This window comes from Panthera tigris, chromosome B2 (genome assembly GCF_018350195.1).
Source record: "Panthera tigris isolate Pti1 chromosome B2, P.tigris_Pti1_mat1.1, whole genome shotgun sequence".
In the NCBI taxonomy this organism is placed as follows: Eukaryota; Metazoa; Chordata; class Mammalia; order Carnivora; family Felidae; genus Panthera; species Panthera tigris.
Genome location: NC_056664.1, coordinates 67,978,247 through 68,005,909, shown reverse-complemented (window position 1 = coordinate 68,005,909; position 27,663 = coordinate 67,978,247). Strand labels below are relative to the sequence as shown.

The 27,663-nt window shown below is 34.8% G+C and overlaps 1 protein-coding gene across 7 annotated transcripts in view; it reads right to left on the bottom strand.

The window, feature by feature from the left end:
* Positions 1-27,663, bottom strand: part of MYO6 (myosin VI) — a 143,253-nt gene that overhangs the window by 45,367 nt on the left and 70,223 nt on the right. For 4 of the 7 annotated variants that reach the window (XM_042986692.1, XM_042986693.1, XM_042986695.1 and 1 more), the window contains exons 5-15: positions 26,404-26,533; positions 23,884-23,989; positions 22,640-22,695; positions 18,002-18,099; positions 17,519-17,683; positions 15,043-15,123; positions 13,643-13,651; positions 12,198-12,378; positions 6,200-6,344; positions 3,981-4,138; positions 2,452-2,543 (exon numbers count right to left, since the gene is read on the bottom strand). In XM_042986692.1, the coding sequence (XP_042842626.1) occupies positions 2,452-2,543; positions 3,981-4,138; positions 6,200-6,344; positions 12,198-12,378; positions 13,643-13,651; positions 15,043-15,123; positions 17,519-17,683; positions 18,002-18,099; positions 22,640-22,695; positions 23,884-23,989; positions 26,404-26,533 (1,221 nt within the window). The remainder of the gene's footprint in view (positions 1-2,451; positions 2,544-3,980; positions 4,139-6,199; positions 6,345-12,197; positions 12,379-13,642; positions 13,652-15,042; positions 15,124-17,518; positions 17,684-18,001; positions 18,100-22,639; positions 22,696-23,883; positions 23,990-26,403; positions 26,534-27,663) is intronic. The other 3 variants (XM_015541063.2, XM_015541065.2, XM_015541067.2) reach the window with 1 other exon arrangement.

Below are 27,663 nucleotides of genomic sequence, written 5' to 3'. Positions count from 1 at the left end.
TCTGTAAAGGGCCAGACAGTAAATATTTTCAGCTGTGGGCCATAGTGTCTTTTTTTTTTTTCTTAAATATGAAATTTATTGTCAAATTGGTTTCCATACAACACCCAGTGCTCATCCCAAAAGGTGCTCTCCTCAATACCCATCACCCATCCTCCCCTCCCTCCCACCCCCAATCACAGAAGTCCATGAGGGAGGGGAAGAAAAAAAAAGAGGTTAGAGAGGGAGGGATACAAAGCATAGTATCTTTGTCAAAACTACTTAATTATGCCACTGCAGCACAAAAGCAGCCACAGATAACAGTAAATGAAAAAGCATGGCTGTGTTCCAATAAAACTTCATTTGCAAAAATAGGCAGCATGTTGGATTTCCCCCAAAGGCCGGAGTCTACCAACCCCTGAAATGTACAGAAGAATGTAAAAACCGGCTGTGATAATTTTTAAAAGTTTAAAGAAGAGCTAAACAAACTAAACTGTTTTAGTCCTAAACTGTTGTCCAAAGACAGGAGAAATTTCTTAACATATACAGACAAGCACTAAAATCAAGGAAACAGCAATTAATTGCAAATGGGTTCTAGTATCTACACAGTGATATATATAAGGAATATATTACTGGGAAAAATAAGTGTAATTTGGAAAAATAATTTACAAATTAAAGTTGAGTTCCTAGATTAAGTCTGGTGTCTTCTTAAAATTAAAAAAAAAAAAAGGATTTTACTATAGATGGGTGAGCAACGAAATGAGTGTAGGTTGACATGTATTTTAATCTTTTTTTCCCAAATGTTTAAATATGTCCTCCCACAAGATATACTAGAAAAGGTTTCTATCATTTTAGAAGTCCCGTCCATTTGAGACACAATCTGAATTTGGAATTTGAAATCCAAACATTTATCTTATTTTATTTTATTTTAAATGTATTTATTTATTTTGAGAGAAAGAATCCCAAGCAGGCTCCACGCTGTTAGCACAGCGCCTGACTTGGGGCTCAATCCTATGAACCATGAGGTCATGACCTGAGCCAAAATCAAGAGTCAGGACACACTTAACCAACTCAGCCACCCAGGTACCCCCAAACATTTATTTTAAGGAACTGTTAAAGAAATAAACATATATCAAGATATTGTTTCCTCGTTATGTTTCTAGATAAAGCTTGCTGGGCTGGCATGGAAGGGAAGAATTAGGGGAGGTTAAGTGAGAAGTACACATGTACAACTTCAAATAGTAATGGAAGAACTAACATGGCTGCATAAAACATTTTCAGAGTAATTATCTTAACTGCTAAGCATTTGGTTTACCTGTTTATTTATGCCAGAACTGGCTTTAACTATAGTATACAAGTAAAAAGTATAAAAATGAATGTGCTGGGAAACCCACAAAGACAAAAACATAACAAACATGTGGGAAAAGATTAATGGAATGGGAACAGGAAAGAATACTTCACATTTCAGATCCAGATACAGTTAAGAACAGAACTGGAAAACAGCAATGCTAGGATGAGAAGAAAACAGTATTGTCAGTCAGGCAGCTGGAAGGTAGGTTCAGACCTGCAGCAGTCATTAAACTGCTCTGGAAATTCACTTTCTTCGTCTGTAAAATAAAAGGCTGAACTAGATCATTTCTAAGTTCCCTCTAACTCTACCATCCACATTCAGTAGAACATATCTCAAAAAGCACAAAGGAAGGAAAGTCAAGGGTACTGGTAGATAAATACCGGAGAATTCAAACATAAGGTAAAAATGGGGAGCCTAATCACAAATCAACTGATCCAAACCTATCTTTACTTATTCTGTACTCTAAAGAATTATAACTTTCCTAGACTCGGGACTTTGAGTATTGGCCATGCCCACTTACTCACTAGGAGCAGTGGCAGCAACCCCCTTCCTGGACCAGAGACTGGAGGCCAGCCGTAGGCACACCACTGACAGGCGCCTGGGCAGTGCACACAGTAGTGTGGCAGAGAATACACTGCCCAGAGGCACTCCAAGCAAATGGCCCCACTGCATCCCTCGATTTGGTGGCTTTCCTGCCACACACAGAGAGAGAGGGTGAGCACATAGCAGAGTGGGCAGAAGCAGAGAGACATAGAAGAAGGGTGGGAGATGCCAACATCAGGGATAGAGTAGAAAGTTGTTTGGCAGTGGCAGATGTAGGGGCAACAGACTCAGAAAAAGAAACAAATGAAACACCAAATCTGGCAAAAGTCACTAGGAAGCAACAGATGTTCACTTCTGAGATGCCTATTAGGGTTTTTATTGGGTCCCTAAGCTTCCACTGTATCAACAAACACTTCGGTTGTGCCTGAGCAACAGCTAGCCCGTGGGGCCTTTTCTGGGCATCTCTGATCCTCTGGTCCACCTTACATATTATACCCCATTAACTGGGGCAGCATGCCTCTGTTCCTTGAAATTAAAATAGCTTAATGCAGTTCTTAAATTTAAATTGTAATGGCAATTACCTCCTTCAGAATCCTTTCATTAAAAAACTGTTGAAGCTTTTCATTGCAGTAGTTGATGCAAAATTGTTCAAAACTGTTATGTTCAAAGTACTCTGAAAACATAAAACCAAAGTCAAAAGTCATCATCAAATCAACTTCATATTATAAATTTATCTTTGGATAAAATTTTATTATGTCAATGCTTAATTTAAAATTAAGTAAAAAAATACATATATTTGCATTATACTCCCCAAATTCTCTCATTTCAAGACAAATTTTGTTAGGTATTTCAATTAAGTATTGAAAATAATTGCATTTTACTTAACAAAAAAGGTACACGTTAAAGGAGATAAATGTCGTATCGTAAAAGATGCAAAACGTAAACCACTTAAACCAGTTTCTTAAGCACAAGGTGTTAAAGCAATCTAAATTAACTGAAGAACAAAAGTGGCTTAAAAGACAAGTGCTTTAAATCTTTTTCTGTATAATCAGTAAAATCATAGTTAAAAAATATTACAAATACTCACTCATTTCTAAAGTAAAGAGACTGCATTACATTACCTCTAAGATCCCTGTAGCTCTAAAATGTTATGATTCTGTTATGTGCCTGTTACACTAAAACTGGTGCAGACCAGGAACCAATGTCATAAGATTTTAAAATTTTACCTCAGTGATGAGTGTTTTTCTACCTTTGAACCAAAGGTAATAATTATAAATTTTAAAATATGTATCACATCAAAACCAAAATTCTACCCCTCCCCAAAAGTAAATACTCATACCTTCTCTTGGCAAAAGCAAACTACACAGGAGGAAAACACCACTCCTACGCAGCCAGAAGGAACACTCACATTGATACAGCCCAATATAAAAATGGTCCGATTTACTTGGAGATTTTTACAAAAGAGTCATTCACAACAATACATCTGGCACTCAGATGTTAGTGATTCTTTTCATTTCTGGTTGCACAGCTCCGTGGCTGTTCTCAAACATTTATCTTGAATATAAATTAATATATAATGCCCTGAATATATATTTATATTACGTAGTTATATGTATAAAATATCTTTAATAAACATATTTATTCATTTGGTGGAAATTCATTGGAAATAGCAATCTGTTAACCACTAGTGATGAATTTCTACACATAGCAATGAGTTTGGCTTATATGTTAGGTCAACTTATATCCAGCACTACATTGTAGTCAGTGGTTTTAATGACTTAATCCTCTTTATTAGTAGGACTCAAGACTTTTACCTTTATTCAGTTGTATTCATTTAGGAGTATAGAGACATTTCCTAACTATAATGGTTTCAATCAACATGTTTTATTATTAGCATTAGTGTGACCAAAACCTCTGAGTTTTTCCTTTTGTTAAGCATCAGCTTCCTAATTAAATCATATTATAAAATGAAATGTAGGTATGGACACATAACTGGAAACATATCAAGTGAAAGGTACTGCAAGTGAAAAAATGGTTCTTTTAATTTTAGATATATGTGAAAAACTGAATAAAAAATAACATACAAATTCACAAACAAAACTATACTTACCAAAACCAGCAATATCTAGGACTCCAATAAAATAAGATGATGTTTCAAAAGGAAAACACTGATTTACTCTGTTGACCACATGATCAAAAAGATGGCTATAGACAGTCTTTGCCAAGGCATCACGAGCATTGTTTGCTTGCTCCACTTTCAAGGGTACCCTACAAAAGAAGACTATACCAATGAAAATTCTTTACAGTAATAATTGTGAAAATAATGCCAGATACCCAAGATCAAAGGGTATCTAAACACATTCACTGGGAAGAACAAAATAAATAGCTACCAAAGGTCATTTGTGAATAGGCACAGATAAATGGGGCAAGAAGCATACTAAAAGAACTACAGAAATTATCTACACATAGATAAAAAATGTATTATTGAGTAAAAGAAGTTTAGGCTCAAACCACTGACGACCTTAATTTATACTTTATATGCTGAATATATAAAAAAAATCATTCAGAGGAATAATCTTCCTTTTAACTTTCTTCAAACGCAAAAGAAACTATTTAATTCAAGCTAAAGTTTGGCATCTTGTTTAACACTGGGAATAAATGCTTACATCTTAAAATTCAAACTGTCCGATTCTGTTTAATATAAGTAACTATATGGTGTTACACTATTTGATGTCGCAGATACAGACACACAGCCCTCTTCCTCAAGAAAGTTAAAATCTGATTAAGAAACTGCCATAAAAGTGAATTTTCAAACGCCTTGCTAAATGCTATCATAAAGGTGAGTATGAGGCACCACGAGAACACCAGAAAAATTGTCAAATTTGGAAGTAACCTTAAAAGTCTAAACTGGTTTTCCAACTTCCTGCAACAGAACCCTTTCCTAAGTGAATCCTATGTGAGCACTCCATACATAGAACACATAAAAGAACTGCTTTGCAACAAAGGGGAAATGGAGGAAATGCTACCTGAAAATCACACACCTGTGCTTTATCCAGACTTTCCATGGACCCCAGAAATATTTCTAAGGAACCAAGCAACTGTATGGCACTACTATGCACCCTCCTTGCTAAGGTTTTCTTTATAATAATTTGGAATCAGCTTAGCAAATAATCAGGCTAAACATATCTTGCTAATGTTTCCCAAAGCGTAAGAGCTACCAAATTATCTGAGTGGCTAAAAGTTTGTTTTTACATCCTCCCGGTTTAATTTGTTGAAAATCTTCCTGAAATATGTCACTAGAACTCACTCCCTGCCTTATTTAGCAAGGGATAGAGGATCTGACTGTTTCCCCCCATAAGTGAAGATCTTACAGTGCCCCCAGAATGATGGCTGAATATCAATTTTATGTATCAAAAACAGAAATGCCTAAAACACAGAATATTGAGCCAAAAATGTACAGATACCCAAACGCAACCTAGAAATTCTTGGTTACAGATTTAAGAAATTCTGGCTAGGCTCTTATTTTCTTGTCATTTGTAATTTCCTCTAAATGAAGAATCGGAGAGGTATGGGGAAATCACATTCGCTGAGTGTTTTACTAAAGTGAGTTCTCCTCAGTAAGTTTTAGAACAGGGGTGGCTGGGTGACTCAGTCGGGTTGAGTGTCTGGCTCCTGATTTTGGCTCAGGTCATGATGTCACGGTTTGTGGGATCAAACCCCATGTAGGGCTCCACACTGATAGTGCAAATCCTGTTTGGGATTCTCTCTCTCACAAAATAAATAAACATTTAAAAAAAGTTAAAAAAACAAGTTTTAGAACATGCCATTTATAAGGAAAATCACTTTTAAAATAAAATGGTCTGTTGCCTTCTGAAACTAAATAATGGTAATGGCTGCACAAGATTGTACATATACTAAAAAATACTAAACTGTACACTTCAAAAGAATGAATTATAATTAAAAAAAAAAAAGAAAACCAGCTGTCCTGAAAAACTGAAAAAACATTGCCTAAAACAAATACTGATTAACATAATCAACTCATATTTTGTACAAGTAAACCACTCTTACTTTATAAACTTCAAATCTGTGCCATGCAGCATATCTAGATGCAAGGAACAACTTTAAGAGCTGTGGAGGTCAGCATTTATTTATATAGATTACTGGAGTAAGATGCACAGAATTCTAATTATCGAGCACGTGTTTTAGAACATTATAATGAAATGGATCATCCAAAAGATCAACTTTAAATCTCCATGTTGTCAAAGAAAGATATTTCCTTGACAAACAACAAGGCAGTAGTTTTACAGAGCAATGAGTTAAGGAACTTACTTTATGACTGTTCCTTTGGTGCCCCCTGCTGTTGTTAGCATGACTCTTGTAGTTAAACTTACACGAAGATCATCTTGATCTAAACCCAGTAATTCAGCACAATATTCCAATGCCTGATTAGATTTATTCTTCAGATTACAACCACCTAATGAAAATACATTTAAATTTGAAATGAAAAGACATTATATTAACCTAGATTTTCAAGATCCATTTCTTAGAAGTAGACTTCACATATAAATCTATGGAATAGACCGGGTTTATCTGTGACTTATAATTTCATCTCACTTTTTCACCATCTTTGTCAGACATTCCTACTGCCAAGGTCAGTGGGAGACCCTCACTTGAGGCAGTCCATGATATCTCATGGACTTCTGCTCATCAATATTAACCTGCCACTGTTTCATTTTTTATGACCCTGCAAGCAAAATACACTAATGATAGATTATAATCCTTGTAAATCTCTAGAGAAATATAGTAGCTTATCATTAAAATTCATGCAATTCTTGAAAACTTCAAGACGTAACTGTAATGGCAAATGGTGACACTTCAGTAGGTCAGTGTGGATGTCTGTCAACATAAGAGGTTTTTGTGTGTGTGTGTGTGTGTGTGTGTGTGTGTGTGTGTGTGGTGTGGTGTGGTGTGGTGTGTGTCTGTGTGTACCCACGCATGCATATGCATGTGCTTATGCTTCCTGTTTGGGAAACAGGAAGAGTGTAAGGAGGCAACGGCTATTACCTGTACATCATATACATAGATTTATACTTATGGAGGCTGTTCTAAAAAGCATTATACAGAAAGACACTATACTGCAATGTGCCTCTGCATTGATATGGCTGTAAGACTCATTAGCTGTGTGACCCTGAAAAAGTTACTTATTCTCTCTGTGCTCAGTTTCCTTATCCATTTAGAGAATACTAACTATATTTACCTAATAAGGTTGTTATAGAGATTAATGAGGTTACATATGTGTCGTTCCTGGAATAGTACCTGGTACACAGTAAGCACTATATAAAAGTTAACTATTATTATTTTTATTATTACTACTATTCTGAAAATAAACATTTTACTAATAGTTAAGGTTTAATTTTTATAACTAATTCATCTGAAGACTAATTTCAAAACTACAAAGAATTTGTAAAAATCGTAAGTTTATCATGACAAATTAGTAAACTACTTAATAGATTGGTCTCAGGAGAAATACACCATGAGATTCTATATGAATAAGGGGCTGTCAGGATAACTCACTGGGGACAAAAACAGCTTTTTCAGAAAATGGCACTGAGACAACTGGATATCCATGTGCAAAAGAATTAAGTTGAACCCCTGCCTCACACCATCAGTAAGACTTGAGTTAAGAGCTAACACTATTAAACTCTTTGAAGAATACACAGACATAAATCCTCATCATCTTGGAACAGTAACGATTTCTTAGATATGACACCAAGAGTACAAGCAACAGAAAAAAATTCAGACAAATTACACTTCATCAAAATGAAGAACTTTTGGGGTGCCTAAGTGGCTCTGTTATCCAACTCTATATTTCAGCTCAGGTCATGCTCTCACAGTGGTGAGATGAGCCTGCGTCAGGGTCTGCACTGAGTATGGAGCCTAAGATTCTCTCTCTTCCTCACCCTCTGACCTTCCCCCACTTACATTCCCTCTCTCAAAATAGAAAAATGAAAAATTTTTATATTTCAAAGAAGACGACCCAAAAATTTAAAAGACAACCCACAGATTTAGAGAAAATATTTACAAATTATATATCTGATAAGGAACTTGTATCTGTGATATATATTTTAAAAACCTCTTACAACTTGATGGGGCACCTAGGTGGCTCAGTCAGTTCAAGTGTCTGACTTCAGCTCAGGTCATGATCTCACAGTTCATGAGTTTGAGCCCTGCATCAGGCTCTGTGCTGATAGCTCGGAGCTTGGAGCCTGGAGCCTGCTTCAGATTCTATGTATCCCCCTCTCTCTGCCCTTCCCCCACATGCATCCTATCTTTCTCTCTCAAAAATAAACATTAAAAAATTAAAAAAAAAAAAATTCTTACAACTTGACAACAAAAAGACAACCCAACTGGGGCACCTGGGTGGCTCAGTCAGTTAAGCACCCGACTTCAGTTCAGGTCATGGTCTCATGGCTCGTAAGTTTGAGCCCCACACCGGGCTCTGTATTAACAGCTCAGAGCCCAGAGCCTGCTTCGGATTCTGTGTCTCCTTCTCTCTCTGCCCCTCCCCCCGCTCATGCTTGCTCACTCATGCTCTCTCTCTCTCTCCTTCAAAATAAATAAACATTAAAAAAAAGGGTTTTTTTTTTAAAGACAACCCAATTAATGGGCAAAGGATATAAACAGACATTTCTCCAAAAAAGAGATACAAATGGTCAATAAAGACATGAAAAAATGCTCAATCTCATGAGCCTTCGGGAAAATGCAAATAAAAAACACTTCACACACACTAGGATGGCTATAATCAGACAGCATTTGTGAGGATGTGGACAAACAGGAACCTCCATACATCACTGATAAGGATCTGAAATGAATATAGCTACTTTAAAAAAGTCTGACAGTTCCTCAAAAGGTTAAACACAGTTACCATATGACAGCAATCCCACTCCTGCATATATCCAAGAGAAATAAAAACATATGCCCACACAAAAACATGGACAAGAATGTTTTTAGCAGCATTATTCATAATAGCCAAAGGCAGAAACAATCCAAATGTTCATCTAATGGTGAAATGATGAACAAAATGTGGTATATCCACAGAATGGAATATTACCCAGCCAAAAAAAAAAAAAAAAAGTAATACTGATACATGCTATAACACGGGTGAACCTTGAAAACATACTAAGGGAAAGAAGTCAGTCACAAAGACCACATATTGTATGATTCCATTTCTATGAGATTCCCATAATAGGCAAATTTATAGAGACAGAAAGTAGATTAGTGGTTGCCTAAAGCTGAGGGATTTGGGAAGAAATGAGAAGTGATTGCTGAAGGGTATGGGGTTTCCTTCTGGAGTGATGAAAATGTTCTAAAAACTAAACTGCAGTGATGACTGCACAACTCTGAGTATATGAAAAAACCACTGAATTGTGTAGGTTAAATGGGTGGATTGAATGGTCTATGAACTGTATTTCAATTAAGCTGTTACCAAAGAAAAAGAACAAGGGGACAAGAATACTTAGAAGATATATTAAAGCTTTAATTCTGTAAAAATAAGCTTACTACTGATTTCTTATTACTAAACACACATAGATTATCTAAATTTTGTAAGTCAATCAACTGGCCATCAAAAATTCATTAATGTATTGAAACATTTCACCATTACTATTTTGCAAGGTTTCTTATACACTTTGAGAAATTATGTAAGGCTAACATAAGAAAACATATATTTTAAAAGTTTTAAAAAGGCAAAACACTTGTAAAACAACATAAGGTTTTCATGTCACTCTCCTTCCAGAAAAGAACTTCTCTGAATACTCTTTAAGTTTGTTGTTATAGTAGCATTTACTTCTGTCATGCAGAATTTAAAAAACACAGGAAGTCCCACTAGGCATTTTTTGTATATGCCATCATGCAGAAACTTTTCGATATGAGTCTTCTAAACACTTAGAAGAATAAGTTTTCTTTTAAAATAATTATAAAAATATCTATAGCTTTTCTAAGTTGCAAAGACATGCCAAAATTGAGCTCCCTGGGGGCGGGGGGGGGGGAATCCACTCTAACTAGAAAGAAACCATTTGGATCTATAGGAAGGGTCACAGGAAAAAATGGAGATTAATAAAATCTGAACTATTAAAATAAAAAAATAGCCTAGTTTATTAATTTTCTTCATTCAGTGGCTCTTTACAATCTGCTCTGCCTTCTGCTCATTTTCAACAGAAGGAAGTTTGAAAAGAAAAATAAAAGTTAATGTAAATACATGCTATTATTTGCCTTTTGACTGTGTAAGTGCTTTTTCCACTACTGGATCACACCACGTTTATGATCTCTGTATACATCTGCATGTGCTACCACAGGGTGATAATTTGAAATAAAAATTTCAAATCCTTCAAAAAAACTAAAAATATGTTGCACACTAAGAACATACCTGATTTTGCTTTTTTTATTTTTCATTTTAAACTGGAATTAATCTGTATTTTTATTTTACTTAATCATTAAAAACACTTATGGTGATTATTATGTACTGGATATAAGTATATACATCACTTAATATTTAACTCATTTATTCCTCTATACAACATGAGGCAAGGACTATTGTTATCCTCAGTTTACAGGTGAGGAAACGGAGACAGAGAGCCAGCCCAAGACCACACAGGCAGGTTACTACCCTAGTGGCAAATACTCTGGCTCAAGAATTTATACTCTTAACTACACTGTGTTGCATGTGACATTATTGACTTCACAGCATCACAGGATATTAAATTTGAGAGTCATGAAGACCATCTATTCCAGTCTGCTCACTCACAGATCAGGACTCTTGGGAAGTTTTAGACTGGGGGCAATTTGGGCCAATTATCACAAGTACCTGAGTTAGTTAGATGTGGGTGGAACCCAGTTCTCACATCTACAATTTCATTAGTAACCATATTACTTCTGTACAGGTTCCACTTCCATAAAATGCAGATAATATCCCTTACCTCATTATCTTTATGAAATTTAGATTATAATTATATGTTGTTTACGATGAAACGCAAAATATGAAGGGTCTTGCAAATAGCAGACACATTTTTTTAAAGTTTATTTATTTTGAGAGAGAGAGAGACAGCGCACGCACGAGAGAGCATGAGCAAGGGAAGGACAGAGAGACAGGGAGAGAGAGAATCCCAAGCAGGCTCTGCATTGCCAGTGTGGAACCCAACACAGGACTCGATCCCATGAACCGGCAGATCACGACTTGAGCTGATCACGACCAAGAGTCGGACACTTAACCAACTGAGTCACTCAGTTACCCCAAGCAGACACATTTTTTAAATATTCTTTTTTCCTTCCTCTTGTGCTCCTTCCTTATATGCATACTATTGCTAGGTACTGTACTTTAAAAGTACTTCTCATGGGCTGTTTACATATAAAGAAAAGCAAAGGTCAGAGAGCTTCTGGGATCTGACACTAAAGTCCATGTTATTGACTACTATATTAAATAGTGCTTTCAACATTTTTTAACTTATTTTTAATATAAAATATTTTAATAATGTATTTATATAGGAGTCAATAATCTTTTCTCTAAGTGTCAGATCTTAGGCTTTGCTGGCCATACAGTTTCTGTCACAACTACTCAACTCTGCCACTGTAGCATGAAAGCTGGCACAGACAAGGCTCAAATGAATGGGTGTGGCTTTGTTCTACTAACACTTTATTTGCAAAAATAGGCAGCTGGTCAAATTTGGCCATGGGCCACAGTTTTCCAATCCCTGTGTTCATGGATCCAACTTAAGATTACATAAAAAGTCTTACTGTTTATGTAGAAACACTGGAGTTCAAATGTTACTATCATGAAGGCACTTACATGTTCTTTTTAATTTGCATAACGTATAAACTATTTTCATTTCCAAATAATAAAGTATATGGGCTGGTACCTATTCAATTGCCTTAATTAACTGATCCAAGTTTATATCAATGAACCAGAAAAATGTTAAAATACCTTAATATATGGTAGAGAATTATGCTGTGCACATACTGGCAAAGTAGAATTATCAGTTGAAAAATTTAACTAAATATGACCCTTCTGGCTGGTCACGGTTACTTATCCTTCATAAAATGAATTTATTCCGCTTAGTATCACTGACTTGTTCAAAACAGAGCTCATAATGACTAATAATGCAGCATCCTTCATTTCCAAGATTTACCACACAACACAATATATTCTAGAAATTTCAGGGTATTAAAAAGCCTGCATACAAAGAGATTGAATTTGCAAATAAATGACAGAACTTCTAATTTTATTCCTCTTTAAAACAAAACAACCACAAACAAATGAACCAACGAAAAATACCTGAGGTGCTGCCAGCTTCCTCAAAATCAATATTTCCAAGGTGCAGGACACCAGCTACTACCCGGAACAGATCAAGCTTTTCTTCATCATCCAAACCAATCTTTTTCATGGCTGTGCACATTCTAATAAAATCTCCATGGTCATCTAACAGAGGATCTTTCAAGGAACCTGCCTTAAGATACTACAAAACAAGAAGATACCAATTAACTGCTCTTTTCTCATTATTTAAGTATATTAAAACCACTACACAAAGTCTATTAATGCACTATATATAACATGCAAAAATAAAATATGTCAATGGGAAAACTTTACTATTCTAACAATTCAAAAACTAAATGACTGAGAAAAATGTACATAGGATCTTTCTGTATTATTTCTTTCAACTGCCCATGAATCTAAAATTATCTAAATAAAAATCAGTAAAAGATGGAATGAGATGTTTTCCAACTAAATTACAATTTTAGCTCTAATGTATTATAATGTTAGGATATGTTAAATAAAAATATAAATTGACTGAAAAATAAGAATATATCGGTGGTTGAAAGGAATCAACCTTAATCCAGAGGTCAAAAAGAACTAAGGTAAAAAAATGATAATAAAAATTCAAATCTAACACTTAACATTATACTCCTTTAGGTTAAGTGCCATCAACTGCACCAATATTCAGCAGTGGTAAATAGTGGACAGACTAATAACAATTTTCATGGCCTAAGAATCACTTTTTAAATCTTTCTGTATAAGCATATATGAGGTAAAGTGTATTAATAAGCATTGTGTTTACTGTAAAAATTTATGCAATGACTCACATTTCAGAAAAAATAAAGAAAAAAATGTGTTTTCTTTGCTAAAAGAATTTACATCTAAAGTATTCATTTGTTAGAACTTATTAAAAAGCTGAGAAAAAGGAGTAAGAAAGTTAGGCCTGCAGAAACTAGAAGTAGAAAAACAAAAGTTACTGGACACAGAGAAACTGGACTAGGAATTTTCCAGAACTTGACAATGAATAGGTAAAATTAAACATTAAGTAACACAGCATCAGAATTAATTGCCCATTAAAGACACTTCTAGGAGACTTTTTTCCTCCCAGTTGCCAATTGCTTCCCAGCTAAAGTTGGGATTATCTTTCCACAAAATTCTTTAAAATGCTTAATTATGCTTGGGTGAAATTTCTGGAAAATGTCTAGATAAAGAAATTTAACTTCATTCTTGAAAGCAGCAAAGGAAATGATCACATGCAGCCAAAGTTAACAAAAAACACAGACCATGCAGAATTTTTAGTCTTGCAACTGAATCGTTACTTCATTTAAAAACTGTTTCTAATCAAATGTTAATGAATATATTGCTATTATGGCAGACTAAAAATACTGCACTCTCCTAAAAATTGCACACAGCTTAGACACTCAAATGGAACTAGGCGAAGGATTCTAATTAGTCAAAATGATCACCTCATCCTCCTGATAAAGAAGACATAAAAAGTAATTTAAACATATTAATCCATTATTCACTTATATATTTTTATATATACACTCAATAATATAGTAAAATACCTAACAAAGTATGTTGCCTCTAGAATCACAAAGAGTACTTTTTTTTTTTTCTTAGCAGAATGCCAAGAGTATTTGGTATTCTTTGGAGAGCAAAATCCAGTTTTCTTCCCTCTCTACTTAGTTTTTTCCATGTCAAAGATCACATTTAAACACACATCTTCTTCCCTGAGGACAGCTGCATTATCCCATAGGTAAATGTTTCCATTATCTTAGTGGAAAGAATACAATTTCTATATTTCAATGATGCCTTATAAAAATATAGATTATCATGACAAAAAAAGATATCATAATAAATATTAAAGTAACTTCTTAAAGTTCCAACCATAAATGTCACACAAAGTTTACAATTTTTAATTTGGACATTTATGTCTGAAATGACAAATAAAATGTCAACTTAAAAACTAACGTACTCATCTGCTTAGAATTTAAAATAATGGGAATTTTTATTTGCTTTCTGTTCTTTTCTATGAATATATTAGAAACATAGTTCATCTCACTCATTTTGAAAAGAGACAAAAACATCTGATTCACACATTAAAAGGTGCATATAATAAAAACTTGTACAACTAAATATTCATATAAATCTTTAAATAAAATTCATAAAGGCAAAATGAACTAGTCCCTATAATTAATCCTGACTATTTCATAATTTAAACTCCTTGATTAGCTACAACTTAATACTACTTACTACTTGAATGTTACATATTAAAATTTGTAAGAGTTGTAGATTTTTAGATTAAGGATTTAATATTTTTAAAATAATTAATAGTATAATTACTTCTAATTACTCTCAGAAATATAATAATTTAGTAACATCAATATATATTATAGAAATACAATGTTTTAAAGAGAAATACAATAATATATAAGCATTAGTTCACAAGAATGCTTCCCCTATTTAATGTCTACTTCAAAGCTTACTTCAGGCTTAAAGTAGAAAATAACTTATGAAGAACATATTTTATACTTAATCCTAAGTGGGTAATGTGAGAGTAAGTTTTGAAAATGTTAACAAAGGATAATTCTTAGGCAATATAATACCCTCACGTGGGGGAAAAAGAACCAGAGAAGAGCACTGCATTGAGGCCTAACCAAGAAGAACCAAAATGTGTCGCTTCTGTAGATACCAAGAGAGGGACAGAGTTATACACCGTGAGAGAGACTTGAACGAGCATTTAGTTTTTAAAGTATAAACCTAAAAGTAAGAAATATGATTTAGGCTCCAAAATAAAAAATGTATCTTTCAGTATGATTTTTTTACATTAAAGATTTTAATTTAAAAAAATAGCCTACTATACCTCAGGACTTTTTCGGTTCTGTAAAATCTGTTTGTCAGTTTCTTTGTTAGCAAAGTATCTAGTGCAGCCTCGGTTTAAATACTAGGAAAAAGAAATTTAAAATAAAACAAATATGACCCACATGAAAATAATACAGAAGAAAACACAATTTATCAAACAGGGGTAACCAAAAAGAATTTTTAAATATAACCTGAATATCATTTAATCTTTCAATTACAATCGATACTGCTATATATTATAAACCTTTTACTCCTAATCAAACCAGGAATGTTGAAAATCCTAATTCCTGAAAGTAGATTAAATTAAATAGTTAATATAAAAATCAATACCATTAAATCTTTCCTATTTTTAAAGGGCAGTAATTTTAGAGGCAGGAAACTTTCTGACCTAATAAAGAATTTCAGCAGCTGCCTTCCTAGGATGCCTGCCATTGTGCCAAGAAAGGCTATACAATCTGAGACACGCAAAAAAAAATATGCTCCTAGTTCTCCAAATAGAAAGAAATACTAAAGTAAGACAAGAATGGTACCATTACCTTATCATTAACACAATGTCAACAAAGCCACACCATCATTATTAAATTTCATATGATTCATAATAACTTATACTCCTTTTCTAAAAATCATTGTAGAGAAATACCTCTTCTACTTTTATGAAGATACTGTGGGCAACTAACTTCACATTCCAATTAATCTGATGAGCTCTAGAGAAGGTGGGACATTGTAGAAGCATATAAATAGAGGCAGTTATACAGCATTTTAAAACAGTAGTTTTAAATTTTCCAAATACAGATTAAAATAAACTGAAGTAATAAAGAAAAGCTGAATTGCAAACACACACACAGAACAATAATTAAATATAATATGTGTCACAATTCTCAAGCGGAAGACTCCTGCCCAAAGAGAACTATCAGAATCACCCGGAGAACTTTATTCAAATTGCATTCCTTATCCATTTCCATGATTCCCACATATTCCACACAGGGACACAGTTTCCTAGCTGCAAATCTGTAAATTATGCTAACCATCCCCAGTCACCACTTCTTGAAACTGTATTGGCTTGTGATTCTTGGCACTCCTCATTTTCCTTGTACTTCTCTCACAACCCAACTTGTGCTTTCTTTCCTGGGCAACTCTTCACCGTTCATATTCTTCAACTCCAGAGTCTGGATCTGGCACCTGCTTCTCTACATTACAAAATCTCCCTGAACAATCTCATCTACTCATGGTCATACTTTTAACTACTACCAGAGTTCTGACATCTCCCAAACCTATCACTACAGCACCAACAATGACCTTCAGATTAGAAGACCAACTGTCTTCTAATCTTCTCTCCTTAGATGATCCATAGGTTCCAAAACTAAACTCATCCTATATGCCACAAATCTTCCATCTGGCCCTTGTTTGGTATTTACATCCACCCAGTTACCCTAGTCAAATCTAAAAAATTATTCCAGAATCCTGCTTCTCCCTACCATATTCAGTCTCCAAGTCCTATCAATTTTACCTCCTAATATTTTGCACATCCCCTCCTCTGTAACCTTCCCATTGCTAAACCAAATTCAGGCAGTAAGTAACTTATTTCGACTATAGCCATGGGTTACCAACTAATTCATCCATAGTTGCAATTTCTATCCATCCCCTCCCATACCCCCTTTAAAACCACCCTCCATATTAAAGCCAGAAGTATAGACCTGATATCCAACTTTCTACTTAAATCTCTTCAGTAGCTCCTTATTAACTATAGAAGTTAAGACCAAACTCTTTAGCCTCACTTTCCACCACTTCCTGCCATACTCTTTAAGCTTTTTCTTGTCTTTCTTTCTTCATCTTTTTCCACCTACTAGGAATACTCTTTGCATCTTTCTTCCTCTAGCTAATACTTGAAAATTCTTCAAGATTCTAATCAAGCATCAGTTATTAATGTAAGCTTTTCCAAAATCCCCAACATCCTATGCACACCTCTTTCTTATCATTCAACCTATCAGTCTGACTGTGTGTGTTTGCGTGTGTGTGTGTTTCTGACCAGATTCTAAATTTCTCACGAGCAGGAACTGTTCATCTTTTTCACCCAGGCACAATGCCTGGTACCCAGGGGGTAAGCAATAAATATCTGCTGTTGAATTAAGAGAGACAATCATACATCCTTTATTAATTCAGTGGTCAAACTTTTTTTTTTAATGTGTCAAAGATAACTTTAAAGCTAGCATTATAGAACTATTATAAATTTCTTATTGAGTTTAAATTGATAACTGGTTTCATATCTATCCTTTCATCTATCCATTTCATATCTCTTCAGATAGTGTTATATTATAAATTCAGCAGTAAATCTCAGTAGAGATCTACATGTTATCACATTACACTGGATTCAATGTAAGTTACATACAACTAGAAATTAAAATTCACTAAAATAAGTTTTAGAATCAAAGGCAAGTCCATTTGCAAAAATTGTATGTAATTTCTTTTCATCCACCTACCCGAAAATTATCTGGGGAGTTCAAATGAAGTTTTTCCCTAATATCTTCAGAAGCACCAGCACACAACCTATAAAAGATATGATAATTCCTTTCCTCTTTGCCTTGAACACAGATCCTAGATTTCTCTAGAAGGTAATGTGAAACAAATCCTCCAACAACTGAACTCTAAAAAACAAAACAGAGAGAAAATACATGTTTGCATTTAAAGTCTGAAAGTATAATCTACCGATGTTAAATTATGTTGCTACTAACCATTCGTCTATCAAAGAGGTTGTAATATTTATCAAATAAAGGGGGAAAAGCAGATAACTAAATAAAGAATATTTATAAAGATTATAATGAATATATATATTCTCCCCACTATCTAAAGTAACAGAGAAAAACTTAAATGGATTTACCATGAGTTCAAGTACAGCACCAATGCTATCAAGACCTTTACAAAAACACTTCTCAAACATATCATCTCAAAACACAGTTACTCACCTTTTCATTGAAATGTATTTCTACAAATTTTCCAAATCTACTGCTATTATTGTTGCGAACAGTCTTTGCATTTCCAAAGGCTTCTAAGAGTGGGTTAGCTATTGAAAAAGACATAAAAATATTCCATCAAAAAATAGCATAAAGGAAAGTTACAAAACAATAAATATGCACGGTATGTTTCCTTATTAACAGAGATAGAAAAAATGTCTTCAAAAATATTAACATGAAGTAATTCACATGTAATGTCAAATTCCTCAAATATTTATTGACTACCACTATATTCAAGCTCTATTAAAGTACAGAAGATGGGAAAATTACTCAAATTATGTAAAAACAAAATGTAAATGGTATGGAAAAGACTAAATTTTAAGAAGTCATTAGGTTACAAAATTTATAACTCAACTTTGAAAATTACTCCCTAAAAATTGTAAGATTTTCACAAGTGCATCATCTTTACTAAAGGAGTAGTGATCATAATATAGAAAAGAGCAAATCTCTGGTGAACAAAATACAAGCAAGAAGGTATTAGTTGACTTACCTTCCTAAACTGTTTTATATATGAGTAAAACCTCCAGATTTACCATTTTTTTCATGTACATCTAACAAATTAGTTTACAGAATGACTAAAAAAGGTCCTCAGAAAAATTGTTTCTAAAACCCCAGCCTATAAGAGACTCATTTTAAAGCTAAATACACCTGCAGATTGAGAGTGCTGGGGTGGAGAAACATTTATCATACAAACAAATGTCAAAAGAAAGTAGCAGTACTTCTATCACACAAACTAGACTTTTTTTTATTCTTGTATTGTTTTATCCTGCTTTGGTGTCAGGGTGGTACTGACCTCATGGAATGATTTTGAATGTGTTCCCTTTATGCCATTATTTGTAAGATTTTGATAAAGATTGTCATTATTTTTTTTAAATGTTTGGTAGAAGAATTTGCCAATGAAGCCATGTGCATGTGGTCAGCTTTTTCTGTCCTGGGAAATTTCTGATTCCTAATTCAACTTTCGTTCTTGTTATAGGTTGAAGATTTCCTGTTTCTTGAATTCAAGACTCATGATTCAGTTGTGGCAACTTATGTGCTTTAGGAATTATCTGGTTTTCTTCTAAGTTATCTGATTTGTTAGTATATAACTGTTTACAGTAATCTGTTATCATACTACATATTTCTATGGTTACCTGTTGTACTGTTTTCCATTTGTCATTTTGGTTTCCAGGTCTTTTTTTTTTTTTTAATGTTTATTTTTGAGAGAGAGAGACAGAACATGAATGGGGGAGGAGCAGAGAGAGGCAGACACAGAATCCAAAGCACGCTTCAGGCTCAAAGCTGTCAGCACACAGCCCAACACGGGGCTTGAACCCACAAAACTGCAAGATCATGACCTGAGCTGAAGCTGGACGCTCAAATGACTGAGCCACCCAGGCACCCCTGGTCATTCCTTTCACTGTTATGTTATTGTTTATTCTGGCCTCCACTTTATTTATTTCTGATTTTTCTTCGTGCTTTCCTTCCTCTACTAAATTCAGCTAAGTTTCTTCTTTTTCTAGGTCCTTGTGGTGTAATGTGAAATTGTTTACTTGAACTTTTTTTCTTAATACAAGCATTTATAGCATAAATTTCACTCTAACATAGGCTTTTGCTGCATCCCATAGGTCTTGGAATATTGTGTTGCTTTTTTCTTTTGAAACCTATTTTGATTTGCCACATGATTTCCCACTTGGTCCACTGTTTGTGTGATAGTGTGTTATTTAATATTTACATATTAAATATTTAGTATTTACATTGTACATTTTCCAGCTTTGTTTTATTGTTGATCTCTAGTTTTGTACCACTGTAGTTAGAGAATATACTTGGTATGCTATCAGACTTCTTAAATTTATACTATTTGTCATGTCTCTTTTTATGTGATTTAACCAGGGGATTCTTCTATGTGTACCTGAGGAAAATGTGTATTCTATTTTTCTTGAATGGAATGTTTTATACATATCTTTTAGAACCCGTATTCTGAAGTATGCTTCAAGTAAAAAATGTTCTTGTTGAAAAAAAAAAATAACAACTTTAAACAAGAGTACTTGTTTAAAATAAAGCATGTCAGAGGGGAGGTGAGTAGGGGGATGGGTTAAATAGGCAAAAGGGATTAAGAAGAGTACACTTATGATGAGCACTGGAAATGATGTACAGAACTGCTGAATCACTATATTGTACACCTGAAACTAATGTAACACTTATGTTAACTATAATGGAATTACAATAAAAAGCTTAATAAGAAAAAAAAAACTTAAACTCCCAATGAACAAATGTAAAATTTTAATTGTTTTTATCTTATAATCTACACACATATGACTAAGGAAGATTTACTGGACTCTATTCTTATACTCACCAGTCTCAACTATAAATATACTAGATTAGTGCCAATCTTACATGTTTCTCCATCTGCAGCCTCATAAACTGCTTTATGATGCTTATTACTATAATATTTTTATGAAACATTTTATTAAAGTCCATCTCTCTTACACAATCCACAGTAGAAAGCTTATTAACAAGTATCCAAACTCTTTTAAAGATCACTTTCCGATTGTTTCACTTTCCAAAAAAAAAGTAACAAAGTATTAAAACTGAAAAATGTTTGCATATACATCTAACCTTTCAGATGAGCAAGAAAACTGAGGCCTAACAAAATCAACTGACTTATGGAAAGCCACATGACTGGCTAGTGGCAAAAGGGGAACTCAATTACAGGTCTCCCCAACTCCTCTACAGAGATCTACTAGTTTTTGCTGAAGGGTTTAATATATTAAGTAAAATATCCAAAATTAGGATAAGAGCCTACTAGAAAATTACAGTAATATTATTGATACATTCATTCTAAAACCAACAACCAATTTTCAGTTGAAGACGTCACCAAATGATTTCTATGTTCTTCTAGTTAACATCTACTATCCTCTAGTAAGGAGCTGGAATAACACTTTCCAACTTTTCTCAACTACAGCACTCTACATGTTGTACACTACATTCTCACAGAAGAAACCAGGTTTATATCCAATTTGCAAGCACATTTGTACCTCAAGTAAACAAATCAGAATACTAATTAGTATTTTATTGAATTAACTCATAATTTGTTCTTTTTATTTATTCAATTTTAAAGGGTGATTCCCTCATTAAAGTGAGGTACTTTACTGTGAATTAACCACTACTTATTAGATCTTCAAACCTGGGTATGTTACAAAAGCACAGTGAGAACTATAAGTAAAACTATAAAATTATGTCAAGAAACATGAAAAACATGATTGCTGCAAACTTTAAAAATTTTTATTTTTTTATCAGAGTTTATCAGAGTTGAATTTACGTTCATCCACACTCATATTTCACAACTGTGAAAAAAAGAACATAACACCTGCTAGCTATAATGTAGCAAAATGAATGAACACAGAAGCCCCTCAATAAATTTCTGTCCAACTGAAATTTTTCTTTAAAATACTAAGAGTATTAAAATCTGCTCTCAGTATAGCACATAGTTACAATGCCTGAGTTTATTTTTTTTCTTAAGATGCCTGAGTTTATATCCCACTTCCACAACTGATGAGCTATATGCTCTTCAGCAAGTTACTTAAAATCTTTTTACCTCAGTTTTTAATCTGTAAAGTAGGGATAAAATAGTACTTACCTCATTCTGTAGGGATTCAAATTAGGAACAGATTTTCAGCAAATCAGACAATGTGTAATACATCTCCATATGTTAACTTCATCATCATCATTATGAAAATATTTACTGACTGCCTCATACCAGAAAGTGAGGAAGGAGGAAGGAGAAGGAGTGTCCACATAGGCTCAAAACACCTCATAAAACTACAAGGAGACCACCATGAACAAAGTATAAGGACTCAAAGGAAACATGGCTCAATTAGAGCAAAGGAGACAGAGGCCAGACCACACAGAGCACTGTTAGTGATGTTACAGATTTGCAGCTGTATCTTCAGAGCAATATTAAGCCATTAAAAGATTGATAAGATCATCCCAATTTCCACACAGAGAATAGATTACAGGGAAGCAAAAGCTTAAGTGGGGAGACCAGAGAGGAATCTATGATGCAGGAGGGTGGTACAGATTCAACACGGTGGTAGACTGGAACAGTTGTTTCCAAATGAGGTACAAGAAGACTTGGTAAGGGGTATGCAAGCACTGACCTTAAGGAAATCAATTTACAGACTCCTGCCTTCCAACTGTACCTATTCATTAAAATGATTTCCCCAAAAAAGCATTTTAATTCCAAATAACCCTCTTCCTCTCTCCTTTTTTACAAAACACAGGGTCAACTAAACAAACAGGAGACCAGAAAGTATCCTATATTTCTTTCATTCATCCAAAACATATTTATGGATCATATCCCACGTATTAAACACTATTCCAGGGAACTGTAATAGATAAAAATCTCTGCCCTCTTAACACTTACCTGGGGTGAGAGGGAAGACAACAGATATTAAATAAAGGAGAATATACATGAGCAAAGATTTGTAGGAAATGGAAGGGACTTTTGGATCTCTGGGAGAACATTCCAGACCACCTAGAGGATTCTCATAAGTCAATTTCAGTACATATCTAACAATAAAAAATAAGAATTTAAAAAATTAACAATACCTTCAACAATTCTATCATCAATATCTTGACCTGTTCCATAGGATTCAGTCAGGTATCTGTTTAAAATACAGGTAAAAAATTTACATGACTGTAATATTGTACATATTATATTTGTAATTTTAATATCATTTAACACATGTAAAATTTAAACTTGGATCACCACTACAACTATTTATTTAAAATTTACAAATTTATATTTAAATGCAACTATTCTGTTATAGCTTTTTAAACATTTTTTTTTAATGTTTTATTTATTCTTGAGAGAGAAAGAGCAAGAGAGAGACAGAGCATGAGCAGGAGACAGGAAGAGCGAGAGAGGGACACAGAATCGGAAGCAGGCTCCAGGCTCTGAGCTGTCAGCACAGAGCCCAATGCAAGGCGAACTCACAAGCTGTGAGATCATGACCTGAGCCGAAGTCGGACGCTTTACTGACTAAGCCACCCAGGTACACCAAGACCCCACCATTTTAAACTGTGTCATAAAGTATGGAAGGGGTACCTGGCTGACTCAGTCAGTGGAGCATACAACTCTTGATCTGGAGGTTGTGGGTTCAAGCTCCACACTGGGTGTAGAGATTACTTAAAAATAAAATATTTTTAAAAAATAAAATAAATAAAGTATGCAAATGTATTCAAAGTCAACTTGTTCAATGAAAGACATATTTGTATCTCTTTGTTCACAACACATTCACAGTAGCACTATTCCTAACAGCCAAGACGTGGAAATAACCAAAGCACCCACTGATGAATGAATGAGTAAACAAAATGTGGTATATTCATACCCCACAGGTGTATTCACCTTGGAAAGGAAATTGTGACACATGATACAACATGGATAAAATTTGAGGACATTATGTAAGTGGAATAAGCCAGTCACAGAAAGACAAATACTGTATGATTCACTCATATGAGGTATCTAGAGTAGTCAAAATCACAGAAGCAGAAAGTAGAAAGGTAATTGCCAGGGGCTGGGATAGGGGAAAATGGAGTTGTTCAATGAGCACACAGTTTCAGTTTTGTGAAATAAAAATTCCTGGATATTAGGTGAACAATGTGAATATATGTAATACTACTGAACTGCACACTTAGAAATGCTTGAACTGGTAAATGTTATGCGATAGATAGATAGATAGATAGATGTTATGCGATAGATAGATAGATATTTTTTTACCAAAAATAAAACAAAACAAAACAAAAAAAAAAAACCTGTTCAAAATATTCCAGGTTAGCTAAATACTCCTCACCTTAAAACAAATTTTGTATTTTCTGTTTTGCCAGCTCCTGATTCTCCAGATACGATGATAGACTGACTCATCTTGAGCACTTTCATGTCTCTAAAAGCCTTATCAGCTAGGGTTAAAATAACACATTAATAATGAGCAGTGTGTTAAATACAAATTTACTAAATGACTGAAAGTTATTTTACTATCAAAGAACACTTGCTCTTAAAGAAATTATAAATGTATGTTTACAGTTAGTAACATTTAAAAAATTTTAATGTTTATTTACTTTTTGAGAGAGAGAGAGACTGAGCAAGGTAGGGGCAGAGAGAGAGGGAGACACAGAATCTGAAGCAGGCTCCAGGCTCAGAGCTGTCAGCACAGAGCCTGACGAGGGGCTCAAACTCACAGACCATGAGATCATGACCCAAGCCGATGTCAGAGGCTTAACCAACTGAGCCACCCAGGCACCCATACAGCTAGTAACATTTTAAAATAAAATCACTCAAGTGTTCAAAACATCTCTAAATAGTTTTTACACTAAATGTCCTATCTTACTACCCTGACAGCTAAGTAATATGAAATCCAAATAAACAACTCTTAATTTTTTGCACTAAAATGTTTTCATATTATGAGCTGTGGCTCAGTTCTTCCCAATTCCAAAGCAGGTCTAAAAAAAAACAAAACAAAACAAAATGCTCACAATGCATAACTAATGAGGGCCCCAGAGAAAAGCAAGTTAACACCTACCAATTAAGAAATCTGGCAAACAAAAGTTCTGCTGGAGAAAATAAATACATAAATGCAAAATCTGTGTGGTAGTATTAAAAACACAAGTTGAGCACAATTTAATTCTGTTAAAGTAGTCTCATATTAAAACAATTTTAATTCAGGGGTGCCTGGGTGGCTCAGTCTCTGACTCTTGATTTCAGCTCAGGTCATGATCTCAGGGTCATGAGATTGAGCCTGCATTGGGCTCCTCACTGGGCATGGAGCCTACTTGAGATTTTCTCTCTCCCTCTTCCTCTGCCCCTCCCCTGCTGGTGCACACACACACACTCTCTTCCCCTCTCCCTAAAAAATAAATTAAAATTTTTTTTTAATTTAAAAACAATTTTAATTCAAAATTAGGTTCTAACCAATTTAACCCTATAACACAATTATTTCTCACTTCAGACATATGCTACCCATACAAGTGAAGAAAAGGCTTTACAAATGGCTTCTACTCTATTAGACCAAATGCAAACTACATGCAAGAGTATACACATCCTTCTGCCCAATTTATCAGCAATCTGTTCCACTCACTTTCATATCATTCTAAATATGTTTAACAGTAAAGAACTAAAAATAAAAGTCAGTTTATTTACATTTTGAACATATAATTTCTCTCCAGTAATGAGCTTGGTCATATTCAGGTTCTAAGGATTTTGTACCATTTTGCTAGCTCATAGAAAGCATACTAACGACCATCAGAGCATCTCAGAACTAAAAGTCAATCTGCTATTGCACTGGATTTGGGTGACATAGTCACTCTGTGTAGTAGTACACAGTACACAAGTCAGCCAAATTAGGAAGTGAAGCCTAGCTTGGCCAAAACACAGGCATGAAAAGAAAGCCCAAAGCGAAACAGACTGCACCAAGAACTAGTACCAAAACATGTCAGCACTTAACTGTTGGTTATGTCTGGATCCAAAGGGTTAACTAACATCTTTGTACTTGCAGTCACCAGCTATGAGAGTATGTGTGTCAAAAAGCTCCATCTCTATGTTCCTCAGAGCTAAAGTCCTTCAAGATGAGAGAAAACCTGGGCACCTGGGTGGCTCACTCAGTTAAGCATCTGACTTTGGATCAGGTGGTGATCTCACGGTTCATGACTTCAAGCCCCACGATGGGCTCTGAGCCTGCTTGGGATTCTCTCTCTCTCCTTCTCTCTCTGCCCCTTCCTTACTCATGCTCTCTCCCTCTCTCAAAATAAATAAACTTAAAAAAAAAAAAAAAAAATGAGAGAAGACCCGAGAAAGCAAAGACTGCTATCTTCCCACACAGATTCCCTAGAAGCATATATCGTTTTCAATCCTTAATATTCTATAAACCCCTGATGCAAGATAAGGCATGGAAAACGTCAGCTCTTAACAAACTCTTATCTAGCCCTAGTAACACCCTCACAAGTGATGACCTGGGTAACACTGGAAAGTCTGAGCTCCAAAGCTATGAAGAAGGACACTTTCAAGATGGAGCTAATCGTGCTGAGAAGTCAAAAAGAACCATTATGTCAGCTTTTATTATGTCCTACTTTCAACTGGGTGGACAAACTTAAGAGGACACAGACATTTAACAAAAATAATGATGTACAATTGCCCCATTCTGCAAAAGTAGTCTTCCCTATCCAGTATAAGATACATGCTCCTAAATAAAGGTGATACATTCAAAATGCATAAAGGCCCACCAAAATACATATTCAATTCATGGTATCTTTTATTAACCCAAAAGAAAAACAGCAAATTTGTATAAGGCAAAAAATTAAAATACAATTAAATTACTTACCAATTGCAAAGACATGAGGTGGCATTGTTCCAAGAGATTTTCCTTGATACGACTTTATTGTTTCTGAAGAATATATTTTAGGTATGTCAAAGTATGGGTTCACTGCAATCAGAATGTTGGCGACATATGTCTAAACAGAAAAGGCATAAATGTAAAATTTTCCAATAGTTCATTTTCATTTAAAACCAAACAAGGGTCAGGGTGCCTGGGTGGCTCAGTGGTTAAGTGTCTGCCTTCGGCCCAGGTCATGATCTTGCAGTTTGTGAGTTCGAGCCCCACGTCAGGCTCTGTGCTGACAGCTCAGAGTCTGAAGCCTGCTTGGGATTCTGTGTCTCCTGTTCTCTCTGCCCCTCCTCCACTTGCTCTCGCACATGCGTGTTCTCTTTCCCTCTCTCTCACAAATAAGCATTAAAAAAATTAAAAAATAAAACTAAACAAGGGTCATAGGAAAAAGAAAATTCAGCAAATAGACACCTTTAATTCTCTATATAAATTAGGACTCCTAAATCGGCATTTCCAGCCCTAAACATTCCCTCTACAGGACCTGTATTTCTCTAACTTTTAATAAATATTTTCATCTTCTCACCCCATCTGCATCTCAAACTCTGCATATCCAAAATCAAGATTATCTCTCTTGACCGCCCCCCCCCCCCCCCACCGTTTGCCTCAAAGAAAATGCTCTCCTCCTATATGCAACCCCCGCCCCCTGGTTCATGGCATCACCACCAAGCCACAGACAAAGAGCAGCGTCGAAGTCTCCATATCAATTAGCCTTCTTCTGTTGACTCCATTTATGGAAGCCATCCTCCTAGTTCTATTTCTACAGCTCGAGTTTTGGTCATTTATATTCCTCACCTGGACTACTTTATTTACAGTGCTACCGAAGAGCTTAATATAACTCACAGGATCCTCTAGGCCTATCCCCATCACTGAACGCCAAAGACTGATTTAGTGCTGTGGTGACCACTTAGTCCCAGATTTTTGCAAAACAACATATGCTAACCATTGCCTAGAACACTGACAGGCTAAATGTTTAATGAGCAACTTAAGTTTGCTTTTAAATTTGGAATTTAACTGTGGTTCTAAAAGACCAGAAAAAAAGCACCAATAGGATTTATAAAATTCCTTGTGGGTAGAAAAAGAGTTGTGGTTTAGCAATTAGCAGTGGTTTACTGGCCAAACTAGGGCAGGCAGGACCATATTTTTTCTCTTTTCTACCATACTTTTCTCTTTTCTGCTTCTAGTTGTAGAAGGGAAATG